The following is a 13,836-nucleotide window of genomic DNA, read 5'->3' as shown; positions in this document are numbered from 1 at the left end:
GAGAAGGGGCTATTGGCAAAACCTGGATCAGATCAACTGGCTGTGACTTGCTTAATGTTAGGGAAAGTATTACAGGGATTGATCCGATCCAGTCTGTTTCTATCTACTATGTAGAGGTGTGCAACCGAGGCCCAGCACCCACCCTTCACAACCTGATCCTGATGAAGACAAAAATAATTTTGCAACCTCGTTTAAGAGATGAGACCTTATTTCATGACCCTGATTCATTTCATTTGGCGCACACTCTTTTTTTCTATAAGAATATATTTTATAAGAATATTGAGACTAAAATTAATGAAATTTTAAGAATATTTTAAGAATAAACCCAAGGCTGAGAAGTTGAAAAGGACCCAATTTTGTGTTTGAAAATCTGTAAATATAGTACAATTTATTTATACCACATTTGCGCATAAGCTAAAATTCATGATTAAAAATACTTTAAGAATATTTTCATACTAAAATCAACAAAAAAAAATAAGAATATTCAGCCTGCCGTGGGCCGCAAAAACAAAATTCTTATATAAAAAGAAGAGAGTACAAAATTAAAACTAACATCATGGAATAACTTTGAAAAAAAAAAACCGTTGGTACCCTTATCACCAACCTTCACACTTCCAGTCGACCTCCAGTCCTTAAAGCCCCCTTTTCCATGATGCTAAAATGGTGAGTCTTTTTGCCCTGTTTAAAAATCAAAACCCTTAAAACCATACCCTATTCAGCAGAACATACCTGTTTAGGTTAAATAAGGGGGTACCCCCTCCAGACACCAAGGCTTATGGTGTGCCTTCTTTATAGCTGCGGAAGACCAGTTAAAGATAATTCTTTGGAAATTACTAAAATTTTAGGCAAAAATAGAGGGCCTGGTGGAGGCTGTCCCCAAACGGGGTGATGGGGGGGAGGGGGGGGAGTACTTCCTTATACATGTATAAGCCATAAGGGTACGTGCCGCTCCAAAGGGTAGGGTTTTTGCGCCATTTTGATCTGAAAACGGGTATAGATTTTGCCCATTTTGGTGTGGAATTGAGTATGGTTTACAAAGGAACTAAGGTTGTGTATCAATGTGTTTGTCATTTCAATTCCAAATGAATCAGAAAGAACGTGTAATACGCAAATTTGAAATGGATTTTAACAAACCTCTTTGTTGCGTTTTTAACTTCAGCAATGATTACATAATTTTTGTTTTATGTAAACATGTAATGTTGAGTTTTGCGACCACCTCCTGGTCTGAAAACGGGTGTGGAAAATGACATTTTTTGGTCTGAAATAGGGTCAGGATTTGGATAGCCTGCGTAGCTGGTGGTATTGTGTAGTAGTCAAGTGAGATTTGGCGGCGGAGCCGTTATAACATAGTCAAGTGAGATTTGACAACTGCCTCGTCCCTACTCCCTTTTTTTGGAACACAGCTCCGCCGCCAAAACTTCAATCTTGCACCCACACAATACCGCCAGCTACGCAGTCTAGGATTTGGAGAACTGGGTGGCACACCCCACCAAGAATTCCCAGGAGTATCCCCCAGGGCTGCCCCATCAGCCCTGGTAAATCCAATAGTGAAATTATGGCAGAAAACTTAATACTTGCAACTTTGGATGAAGGAAGGGTATATAAGGAAGAATCATTGACAACAAAACAAAGAGACCGGCCACCAAGATCCTACAGTTTGCTTCTTCCCACCAAAGTGAAAATGTTTGTTTGAAATGTTTGTTTTGTTTCAAACCACCAATTATCAAGCATTCTTTCTGTACAAATCTTTAATAGGACTGTCACCATTAAAAAATAAACAATCATTTTTTTCCCATATTATTCAATATGTCCATACAGTTCTAGTTGTTGTTATACACATAATCTTTCACTGTGCAACCGCTTGTGGCGCTACAAAGTAATGTACATTATGTCTATACTAAAGCCAACAAAAAAGTTGTTTGATTGAGAGGAAGGACATACTGCAAATCTCCTCCATTTCACTTTTTTTTCACTTCTCCCTTCACAGTAACAATGCCCACTGTTGTCTAGACTGAGATGGTTTACTATCCTTTCACATTGTACAAAAATGGTCCTGAATGATCCAGGATGCAGCTCAAAGATGGATCAATGAATGCTTATGTTCGCAAAATAAATGCACGCACAAGATGGCTCGATATGATGATGATGGCGGCTTCACCTTACTGGTGGTTCATATAGGTTCTTTCCAATGATGGCCCCATGATAGCTCTATGATGGCCTATGCTGGTGTGATGTTGCTGGAGAGACATTGGCAGTCACCAAAGAATCTGAGTTCTTCAGCTAACTTGCGTATAGCTTAGAATTTTTCTGCTACAAGAGAAAACCAATTTTCTCTTTGTTTAAACTTGACTTAGACTCCTCTTTCTTGAGAACTTTTAAGAGCTCTTTGTTCAGCTTTTTTCCAACCGAATCAGCGGTCTAAAAACAAGAGGAAATCCCAAAATTGTGAAACATCCAGAAAAAGAAAAAACCGTGTGAAGTGAATGCTTAAAAGGTATCATTAAAATTAATGAACATGACAAGGAATTTAAGCTGCAAACAAACTACATAAAGGACAAAACAGTTCACTCTAGATCTTTTTCTCAACAGTATAGAACTTCCTTAAAGGCAATTCTAGAAATTGTTAATAAATGATGTTGATGAGTTGCAAGATATACAGTGTGATAAGTAAATACATCAGCATGTTTAATACAACCATCAACTTAATATCCCTCACGTCTGACCGCCACCAAGACATGTAAAGTCTTGTTGGTTTGAAAAATGAGGTTAACACCCTAAATAATTCCTTGCATGTGCAGGGTTAATAATTTTTTCAGACTTTGCACATGGCATGGTTTACACAAGGTCTTTCAAAACATGTACTTTCAGGTTCACAACTGTGTGCAAAAGAGCATGCCAGCCATCTAAGGACATTGAAGGTCAACCTATACACGCAGGGCTCCTTAGCTGGGCAAAGCAAAAGAAAAACAACAACAACATTTTGCTAAGCGCCAATAGGCCATAAACCAGATGTTATAATTTAATCAAAAGTACTTTCTTGCCTCAATCATCTCAAATATAGAGTCAGCATCCAGAGCTCCTTGGCCAACCTTCTGCATGGCACAGATGTTGTTTTCTCCATTTACTGACACCAGGAGCTGAACAAGACTACAGGCTTCCTCTTCAAGACTAGCGTCCACAACATGACGATGACCAATCTAAACAAAAATTGATGCTACAGTGAAAAATCCCAAAACCTTTCAACTACAGATACTGAAAATCATAAGGTCCAAGATTAGGGCTTGTTTTCCAGAGACTACATAATCTCTACAAGAAGAAGTGTTACTTAAACAATGTGGATGAGCTGCAGAATACACATTGTGATAAGTAAAATACAGTAATATTAGCTTGTTTACTAAATGAAGCCATCATGTTAATATCCCTCACGTCTGACCGCCAACAAGACAAGTAAATACTTGCTGGTTTGAAAAATGAGGTTAACACTCAAAATAAATACAGCTGACTATTGTAAATTAACTCCTAACAGTTAAGATCACAATTGCCAAAATAATAATAGACTGCCAGCAGTCTCTTTTTTTCTTTTGATTCACAGTAGACTGAGAGCACACATATAGGGTGATCGGGAGAAAAGAGGGTGGAAGCCCAAGCAAAGTAAAGCCCAATTTCCACCCCACTATCTTCTCCTTTTTACGATTAATTTGCATAATTTTACTTTTTTGCTTGCTGCACATGGCTCTGAGGAAAGAAGGACAAGTGCTTGTGATCAAAACAGTTATCATCATTCGAAGCAAATTTTTCTTTCTTTTCATGGCCGAGAGCCCACCACGTGACCTGCGAATAACTGTCTACAAATAATGGTCTGCCCATGCGTAATGCCGTCCAGCTGTGTTTGGCTGCAAAATAATAATATTCTGCACATGTGTAAAGGAAACCGTACTTTTCGCCTTCTTGTAATTGCTCTTGCATGAAAAGGGCAGATTGCTTCGCTTCCTGAGGATATTGATTAAAAAAACAAACTCGGTGATCGAATGATAAAACAATAATTATTGAACTCAGTTATCACAAAATATCGTGATTTTTCAGCACCTCGCAGATCAATTATTTGCCTCAGCCTTCACCTTCGGCAAACAATTGATCTGCTTGCCACAGACAAATCACGATATTTTGCTCAACCTAGTCCAATAATATTATTTTTAATTATTGATCACTTGAACAGATATAACAAACACTTCAAGAAGAGTTTCATGTGATGTTCAAACACCTCAAGTTCATGGTTCAACTATTTGAGTTGTAAACCATGTTATGGGGGCCAGATTATTTGTCTCTCCTGCTTCAAAATCCCGTGGTGTTGCCATTCAAATGAATTGAGGACTATCTTTTGCACAGAGATTATTAAACTACATGTATAACAGATTTGACCATAACAGATGGTTTTATTCAAATCAATTACCTTGCTCATTGTCACTGTTAAAGGAATTGAAGAAACATCCAACCTTGTACAGTCATGTGGATCATCTGATATTTCAAGTTCCACCTCTCCTTCTTCTGTCGACACAGCCACATTTGGAATTCTATGTAAAATAATAACAAAATATTGTAGTGAATTCAAGATAGTTTGCTAACAAATGTCTAAATGTCACCATGATGCAACAAACAAAATGCCAATAACAAATAATTATATTTTATTTATAAATTTAAAGGATAACATCATTTTTATACCTGGTATTATAAAGGGCTGCTTTCACTGCCATGGACAGGGAATCAAACAAGTTTCCTCCGCATTCCAACACCTAGAACATATAAAAACACTTGAATAAGCAAGCCATACATGAAGACGACAAGTCTTGCAATTTGTGAGAAAAATCTTAATTTACTTTAGTGTCAGTAAGTAAACAAAAAAATTATTTACTTGGTTTAATTGTCAATGTGGTGGAATAACTTAAAAGTACAATGTGATAACATAGTTCTTCAAAAGACGGAGAATTCCTAAAATAAGGAGTGAGCGAGACAGGCCATGTGCAGTGGAACGAGGTGGATGTGAGTGCCATGCAATGACAATCAAATCCCACTGAACGTAGATCATTCTGAGGCAAAATTGGTGTGTTTAGACACTTAAGAAGACAGCCGGCATTTTGTGATGCCACCACTGGTTTTCCTGCGAAATGGCATCAGAGAAAAGAGTGCAGAAATTCCATACTGATGATGCCAGATCTGGGTAGTGACACATCATAAGTATGGAATTTCTGTGCTCGTTTCTCACACGTCATTTTGCGAGGAAATCAGTGGTGGCTTTGTGAAAAGTTGGCTGTTTCCTCACGCTTGGCACTTCGAAGGTCAATTAACTTGCATGTATAGGACTGTGTTACCATGGAAACAGTAAAGAAATAATTATACTTTTAAACAAGTGGCATCTATTTACTAACATTTCTTAATCACGGCATTAATCATAACATATTATACAATTATTGTCAATTAACAGGCTTGTTTACCAAAGCATCGATATACAAAACCCAACACTGTTTTCCAGGAAGAATACACAGTGAATGCAGATCAATGGCTGATTTATGATTGTATGCTCTCTCTAAAGTTTTTGCGAGCATTGCTCCAAGCTCATCACCTCCTCTTCCTTCAAATTCAGGGGAAGCATTTGCAGAACTTAAGGAGAAAAAGCAACAAGTCAGTACGGAAGCAGAAGCACAGAAGAATGTAAGATCAGTGGGTGGGCTTTACTTTGAAAAGATGAAACTTTTTAAAAACATTATTCTGCATGTAAATCTGACCGATTTTTTGAAAACCAACCTACCAAAATTTGCAGTCATTTAAGTGAAAAGGCGTCGAAAGGCAGGTTTCTTAAGCCCAAGAACGGCTCCAAAATCACGGTAACAAAGGAAAAGGAAAGGAGAAAAAGAATGAGCGAGGAGAAGAAAAAAAAAGCAATGGTTGCACTCTTAGTTTTTATAATGGCTACTTTGGAAATAGTTTGGCCGAAAAAACTGTTGAACGCAAATTTAGGGTCATTTGGTAGTAATGTTATCAAAAATCCAGCTAGAAATATATTCTACATTAATTTTACCTAATAATATTAGAGAATGTTTCATGATTTTAGAGTCTTTATGGGCAGGAATTTTCTCAGCTATAGGTCAGTTTAACATGGTAACAACCACTTCTCATAACCACTCTCTGAAAATCTTAATGGGACTAGAAAAAAGAACTTGTATCCAAATGACGATAAACATAGAAATAAAAAACACCTCACCAATCAACAAAAAACTCAACATAGCCCTGGTCAGGTTTCTGTATGCGAGGTTCTCCAATTTCTGCTTTAACTCCAACCAAAACATCAGTTTTAGACTATAACAAAGCAAAGTATTGGACTCCAGACAGACTGCATGTGTGACTTCAATGAAACAAAATTAAAGAGAACTAAGAAAATGTGTGTCTTTTTTTTTAAAGAAAACAAGGCCCCAAGGGTATGTTATGGCTCAGTCAATTCCAAGCGTGCCCATCGTCCCCGGCAGTTGTCATCTTGCAGGTCCTAGTGGAGGGGATATGTCAGAAAACCTCCGCCCTTGGGTGGGGCATTTGTCAATTCTTTTAAAAGCGGTTAAGATTGTTCCTTTTTCAAAATTTCACTTTAAAAAAATATACCTATTTAGATAGCTTTATAAAGAATATTTTTAATACCTATGCTTTAAAAAGATAGGCGTGGTTTTCGCTCCATCACTTCCCTATCCCACAGTATTTTTGCATCCGTCTACGAAATTGGTGGGGGTGGGGGGTACATTGAATCCTGCATTTGTTTTTAATGTACCTGTTTGCTGTAAGTGCTACCTGCATCCACCCTTCTTTTTTAAGGATTTGGACGAACCTAAGTGTCCATAAATCCATAAGTATATACCATAGAGAAAGGGGTTAAATGACTTTTGGTCTCTCTGGGGTCAAGAGATTGCCCACAACAAAGAGATGTCTGGTATCGTAATTGACTATGCTGTGTAAATCCTTAAAGTTATGCATGAAATTAAGCTTAAGTTTGGAACGGGCACCATACGCATTTTTGCCTGTCGAACTCCCGGGTCGAACTTAGCAAGGTAAAAAAAAACAGTTACCAATCGAAGTCTCGCAGATCCACTTGTGTTGGAAACAATGCCAGTTTCTACCTCAAAATGTCTGTAATCCTGACAAGACCTTCCATCTGAACGGAAATCTTGTTCAATTCCACAAACAATGTAAGCCCGTTCAAACGTGGACACCGTGGTATCCGCCATGTTGAAGATGCAACCTACATGACGTGGTAACCGGGCACTCTATGTAGCCGCTGTTCACTATTTTTAAGAGAATGTAAACTGACAGAAACGATGTGAAGACAGAAACTTACAAGGAAGTTTGTGAAAAAGACTGAAGAAAGGTTTGATCTTCTGCAAGCTTGCAATCTGGAAACCTAAGCTTTCCGCTCCTTTAGAGACGAGTATGGCAACAGGCGGTTATGGTTCCCGTTCAGACGGTACAGACGAAGATTTCTCCTGCCCTGTTTGTCTGGAAATTCTGGAAAACCCTATCTCGATACCCTGCGGTCACACGTAAGTGTCAGCCATCGAAATCTTGTTGTTTTAACGAAATGAACATAGTTTAACTTAAAATTTAGCATTCGTTCTTTACTGTTATTGAAAAAGTAGCAACTTTGACCCAAGGCAACAAACGGCCCAATGTTGAACTTCCGTCATGCATCGATGTCGAAAGAAACCGGAAGTAACGATCGCCATCATTGTTTAACCTTAGAATAATTTGGAAAACAAAACCCCGAATAAAACTAAAGAAAAAAACAATCATTCGACATGAAAATAACATGAACTTTAAAAACTGCAGTTCCTAAATGCCCAAAATGAAATTAGCTAGTGTATTTGGAAGTAATTTCCTTTTTTCTGTTGAAACTGATATATTTTCTCTCTTTCAAATTCAGATTCTGCCGTGACTGTTTGTCCTCTTGTGAAAGTGCGTCTGGACCATCCACCTGTCCTGTATGTCGAACTAGCTTCAATGCCCGTCAGAAGTTTAATGCTAGAGATATTGAACAGCAGATATATCAAAGCCGTGGTTACTGTTCTGGATGCAACAGACGGGTAACACTGTGTTATGCACCTATCAATGTTAATCTGGATGGGGCTTGGAAGGCCAGGCAAAGGACGGGGATTTGAACGCGAAGCAATTTTTGGCGTCAAATGCCTTACCCTGGGCCATCATACTTGGTCAAAAGAGAACAAATTCGCTACCCCTCCAACTAAAACTAGAGGCCAAATCGGTCAGTGTAAAACGCAGACTGGGGACTGCAGACTGCAGACTGCGGACCAGGGGTAAAATGCAGACTGCGTGTAAAATGCAGACTGCAGACTCAGAGTAAAACGCAGGTTGGGGTAAAATGCAGACCGAGCATAAACTGTCGTCGCGGAAGGGTTTAAGGGAAAAACAATCCCTCAAATACATGTAAACAACACCACTTACACTTACTTGACATCTTCTTTCACAAATCCATTCTCCCTCGCTCTGGAACGTCGCCGACGATGCGAAAACATAGTAGTAATTGCAATCTTTAACCTTTTTTCCGTTCGAGAGACCTCACGCTTCAACTTTCGATACAGGTGACCGTGAACTGGTACAACACAACCATGTTTACGCTTAAATAAAAGCTGCTGACCGAAAATAATGTACAGAAAGAATTCAAAAGAATTATGGTGATAAAAAAGGGAGTAAATCATTCCAACAACAAAGGAAGATGTTCTGCAGGAAATTTCGATGACCTTCTATGAAAGGATTGAAAATCAAGGTAAGCAGACTTTAGCTGTTTGGATGTTCATTGAACTTTTGGCGAGAATGTGTAATGTACTTCGACTAGGAAGCGAGGTGTTTTACTGATTACCAGCTAGCTATTTGAAGAAGAAGGAGTACAGTCTTCATTCTGCATTTTGCACCCAGCCTGCGTTTTACTCTCAGTCTGCAGTCTGCATTTTACACTCTCTCTGCATTTTACCCCTGGTCGGCAGTCTGCAGTCTGCAGTCTGCAGTCCGCAGTCTGCAGTCCGCAGTCTGCGTTTTACACTGACCGGAGGCCAAATGTGTTTCATTGAAAGGAGCAACATACCAACTTTTTGAGAAAGCTGTATCTATTTATTTTAACAAGTGTTGTTAAAATGCTCTGGTGAAATGCCAGCATCAGGAAGGAATGTTTTCTACCTACACAGTTTAACGAATTTGCAGCTGATAAACAAGCAAATTTACTTGCTTTCAAACGTGGGCAAAACATTTGTATCATGCAGTGGTACTGAATAAGAGCCTAACTTCCTAAAACAGTTAAGTATATGAATGGATGTATTCATTTAGGTAAGAGTAGAGAGGATACCATGTCACACTCTCCTTGGCTGCCATCTTGCACGTGTCCATGAAAAAATACCCACAGATCCTTGCAGGAACAATGGCCACCAATCCCCCTGGTAAAGTAACTGTTAACCAAATGGTGACCAGGTCTTTTACAGATTCCAATCCAAAATGGCATCTGTAATTGGATGAAATTCAAAAGTCACCACTCCAGGGACTTGGCAATAATCAAAAGTCCCCACCAAGGTCCGACTTCCTCCGTCAAATCCTTGGTCTTTACCCTGCCTTCCCCCACTCCTCCAGATTAACATTCATTCTTGATAGGTGCATTACTTGTCTAAAGTACCCTTGCTTTGTAATGGGCTATTGTATTTAATATCCATCCCCCCCCCCCTCTGTTGAGGACTTGCCTCTTCTTCTTACCCCTGAAGATTAAATAAAATAATTATTGCATTCACCCCAGAGGACTTCCACAAAATAGGGGTCTACCCCTTGATGAGTATGGGTCTACCCCTGATGAATTTCATGAAAATTATAGCTTTGCTCTTTCACTAAAGAAATCCTCAATTTTTATAGTTGGTACAGATATTAGGCTGATTTAGCAACAGAATGGGAACGTCATTTAACGACAGGGAAGCGCACGGAAAGGCTAAATTCGACTTCCAAAGTCCAATTTGCCACTCTGCCATTGGCCAAGCCAGTTGTTTGATTTGCGCGTGCCGTTGTCAACTGACGTTCCTGTTCTGTTGCTAAAACAGCCTATTAAAAATGCAATAGCCCAGTTATTTCAACGTAACCCAACAGTAAAGTCACTCAGTTTGGGAAAGTTAGTGTTCTTTTTACAAGTTTATGACAAAAATGATGAAATCTGAGTTCCTAACAAGGAATGGTATTACACCTTCATAGTTATTCATTCCAAATATTTCTCCAACCCTGATTGGCTCAAATTCCCTGGCTAATTCTTCATATTCAGGTAACCATTGATCAAATTTTAAAGGAGTTTGTGATATCAAATGAAACAACGTCAGTAGTACAGGATATCACCAGAAAAAAACCAATGCAATGGAAAAGCTCAGGGGACAAGGTTGTGTTGGCCCTGCTGTTTTGGTAGAGCTGGAGAAAATGAAAATAAAAGTCCTCATGTTTTGCATAAAAGAAAAAACATAGCAAGAATAGCAAAACTACAACTTGGTGGCTGATGGCAACTGGTATTTGAAAAATATCTGCTAGACTAAATATCTCTGTAATATTCTGATTTTGCCGCTGGAGGGGGTTGTTCAGCCTTGGTGCAAAACTCACTCCTCGATCTGCATAATTCTTCAGTTCATGTCATGTTTCGTTATTTCAGTTTCCCATGTCCAGATTAAGAGCTCACAGATCTTCATGTTCCAGTTTATCTACTTTACCTGTTGCAGCCACTCGTCAGCCTTTTCCAGGGTAAGGTGCCAAAATATTCACTAATGAGCTGATCAGGTTGCTTTTCTGTACTTTTGTTTCTTCTGTACTTTCTAAACTCCTGTAAGCAGACACACTTGTACGTACCAAGAGCAGTTTCCATAACTAGGAATGTCTCATAGCTTACAGTTATTATCCTTGAACCAGGGTTGTCAAAAGTAGCTGGCTGCTGGCGAAAATCGCCACCTACTTGATTAGTATCGGCCGCCTACTCTGCGTGGCATTTCTTTACAGATGGCGTTTTTTAAATAAAATATCCCTGGACTGGCCGCTTACTTTGACAACTCAGCCGCCTATTTCAAACCCTGCTGACAACCCTGCTTGAACACGAGGTTAGCAGTATAAAAAATAGATGGCTATGCTTTACATTTTTAAGGCAGGGAAAAATACCACTGTTAGTACTAAAATTACCATTTTTTTGTCCTATGTACTATCAAGACAGAAAAAGCATTGTACCGTAGGACAATGTTTCTTCTGCTCTTTCTGCTCAAGAGAGCTCAGAAACTGAAAAAGACTAAGGCTATTTTCCCACTTTATTGGATAGCTCTTGTGCAGACACAAAAACCACACAAGATAGGGCTCATATCTGTTCACACATGAGATTGGTGATTTTGGTGTGATATCTGTAACTTAGTGGAGCTGTACTTACTGCAGTCTCGAAAGCACATTGTCACATATCGAAGTAGCCTGCGTAGCAAGTGTTTCTGTTTGGTTTCGCAGCAAAGAAAGACCAAGAAACAGGATTTTTGGTTTTGGCCATGCAAGAAATGAAACGAGAGCCAAAAAATGAAAGAAGGGGGAGGGGAGGCCAAACATTTTATTGGTCAATTATGACAGCATCAAATGTCGGTGCACGAACTCAGGCATGACAGGCCAAGTGGGGGGTTTTTAAAATCCCGGGGTTTGTCTGCAAGCATTTCCTTCCTTTCTTCCCCATCTCCTTTCCGCTCTTACATTTTTTACGTGGTCTTTGACTCTCGTTCCTCATTCTTTGCTCCTAAACCGCATGGAAATGCTGGCTACGCGGGCTAATATCGAAGAGGTTTGCCACTCTTTGACACAGTGTCAGCATGTATTCAGATCATAATGGAAGTAAATGAGTGGGAAGGAGGATGGGAAACAATTGACCCTGAAGTGAAAATTCAAAAGTGAGGATTGGGTCTCACAGCAGCAAACCCTCGGCGACTTTGAACTTTGATACAGTTCTGTAGAATTCAACTCAAAAAAAATTTACAACATTTAACGAATTGAATGAGATGGAGTAAGTGCAATAAAGTTTGAGGCAGCGCGGATTTACTTTTTAAGTGATGTTTTCGTAACCGACGCCATTGTCGTTGCTATTTAAAGCTCCCTATTTTTTTCCAATTCTGTGCTATTTCCACTCATACTGTACGAGATAGCTTTTTATGTTGGCACAAAAAGCTATGGTATAGTATAGATGTAACCTAAATCATACCCTTGATACGTGTCTATCTGCAGAGTTTATATATTAGATGTTGAGGTAGGGTTTTTTAAAGGGCCCATAGATAGAGCTGTCCACTCATTTTCAACCTCTTTTTTGATTATTTATTTTTCAGGGTTGTAAACCGATCAACATTCACCTGCCCCTACTGCTACCAGTCAAATTTAGATAACAAAGGATTATTACAACATGTAAACAACAATCACAAAAGTGAACAGCAATCTGTGGTGAGTGACCTCTTTGACATGTTTGGTGTATGAGAAGAAATGAAGATACAGTGTTGTTTGAAAATCGCAAAGAAATTTTCTAAACATTATCCCTCATTTTTCAGGTTTGTCCAATCTGTGCCAACATGCCATGGGGGAATCCCCATCAAAAAAGTGGTGACTTTGTCCAACATCTTAATTTACGTCACAAATTTGAATATGACACATACGTGGTAAGACAACTTTGATCTAGCATTTAGCACCAGTTTAGAGTAATTGAGTTTATGTTAGCTCCTGATCTCAATGGGATGTCCTGGGACTCTGAATGCATTGGTTTTGGGTGGGAATTCTAGGACTCTGAAACTTTTTGCCTGAGACATTGGACTGTGTTCATGTCTTACCAAAGAGTATTGATATTTTAGTAAAATCGAACTTACTAGTGGTCTATTATCAATGCTGCATTCTGATTGGTTGGGCTACTACTAGGCTATATGTTATAGCCCACTAGTAGCGCAAAGGGCCGGCTTTTTGGCAGCACAGCTTAAACTAGCTAAAGTTGTTTTGTCTCAATATTTTTGACCAACTAGTTGGATTTTACTAAAACAATAATATTATTCCTCTTGCCCTCATGGCCTTTAAGTCAATAGTCCATTTGGCCTTCCGCGTCATGGGTTATTGACTAAGAGCCCATTCGGGCTCAAGGAAATAATTGTTAATAACTAGACAATCTAATAATCATACCACCTGATACATGGTGAATTCAGAAGGTTTCAAAGTAAAAGTTTAAAGTTTGGAAGTGAAGAGTTGGAAACACAAAGTGTTTGGGCAAGGCTCTCTGAGGCCACCTGAAACGTGTCCATGTACAGTGGAAGCCCACCTTACAGCCACCTCAGTACTACGGTCCCCTCGTTAGTAATATATATAGCCGTACCCCCACCCAGGGGTCTGATATGTCTGTGATTTGCTGGTCTGATTACTGAAGGAATGTCATAATGTTTGATTTTTTCCTCTCACAGGATTTCAGTAGTGATGAAGATGCTGTTCTTCAGCAAGTTCTGGCTCAATCTTTACACGATAATTGAGTGAACATGCTTTAATCTAGACAGTAGTTTCTTGGTGTTGCAGATGGTTGTGATCACCAAATGATGTAATACAAAAAATTGAAAAAACATGGAACGGTACCCATGAACATCACAAAACAAAAGTGAACCAACAACAGTTTCGGCAACACCAAGAAAAACCCATTCAAACGGTTGAGCAAATCATCATAAAATTTATTTATCTTAGTTAAATTTTTTGCACAGTTTCAGTCTTCAAGTTAAGCCTTCGTAGTTGGTGAAGATAAAT

At 39.0% G+C, this 13,836-nt stretch overlaps 2 protein-coding genes across 2 annotated transcripts; one reads left to right on the top strand and one right to left on the bottom strand.

Annotated features, from left to right (window-relative positions):
• Positions 1–1,851: 1,851 nt before the first annotated feature.
• LOC140927582 (exosome complex component RRP42-like) lies at positions 1,852–7,301 on the bottom strand. The gene is made up of 7 exons (XM_073377258.1): positions 7,107–7,301; positions 6,257–6,351; positions 5,490–5,655; positions 4,720–4,790; positions 4,451–4,571; positions 3,042–3,197; positions 1,852–2,418 (listed from the first exon to the last, which is right to left on the bottom strand). The coding sequence occupies exons 1-7, from the start codon at positions 7,263–7,265 to the stop codon at positions 2,311–2,313; spliced, it is 876 nt and encodes a 291-aa protein (XP_073233359.1). The 5' UTR covers positions 7,266–7,301; the 3' UTR covers positions 1,852–2,310.
• Positions 7,302–7,416: 115 nt separating this feature from the next.
• Positions 7,417–13,820, top strand: LOC140927581 (E3 ubiquitin-protein ligase RNF166-like). The gene is made up of 6 exons (XM_073377257.1): positions 7,417–7,577; positions 7,958–8,117; positions 10,715–10,803; positions 12,399–12,510; positions 12,615–12,722; positions 13,506–13,820. The coding sequence occupies exons 1-6, from the start codon at positions 7,468–7,470 to the stop codon at positions 13,569–13,571; spliced, it is 645 nt and encodes a 214-aa protein (XP_073233358.1). The 5' UTR covers positions 7,417–7,467; the 3' UTR covers positions 13,572–13,820.
• Positions 13,821–13,836: the final 16 nt, after the last annotated feature.

This window comes from Porites lutea, chromosome 2, assembly GCF_958299795.1.
Source record: "Porites lutea chromosome 2, jaPorLute2.1, whole genome shotgun sequence".
Taxonomy (NCBI): Eukaryota; Metazoa; Cnidaria; class Anthozoa; order Scleractinia; family Poritidae; genus Porites; species Porites lutea.
Note: the sequence above shows the minus strand (reverse complement) of the source record. Positions and strands in the feature narration are given on the sequence as shown.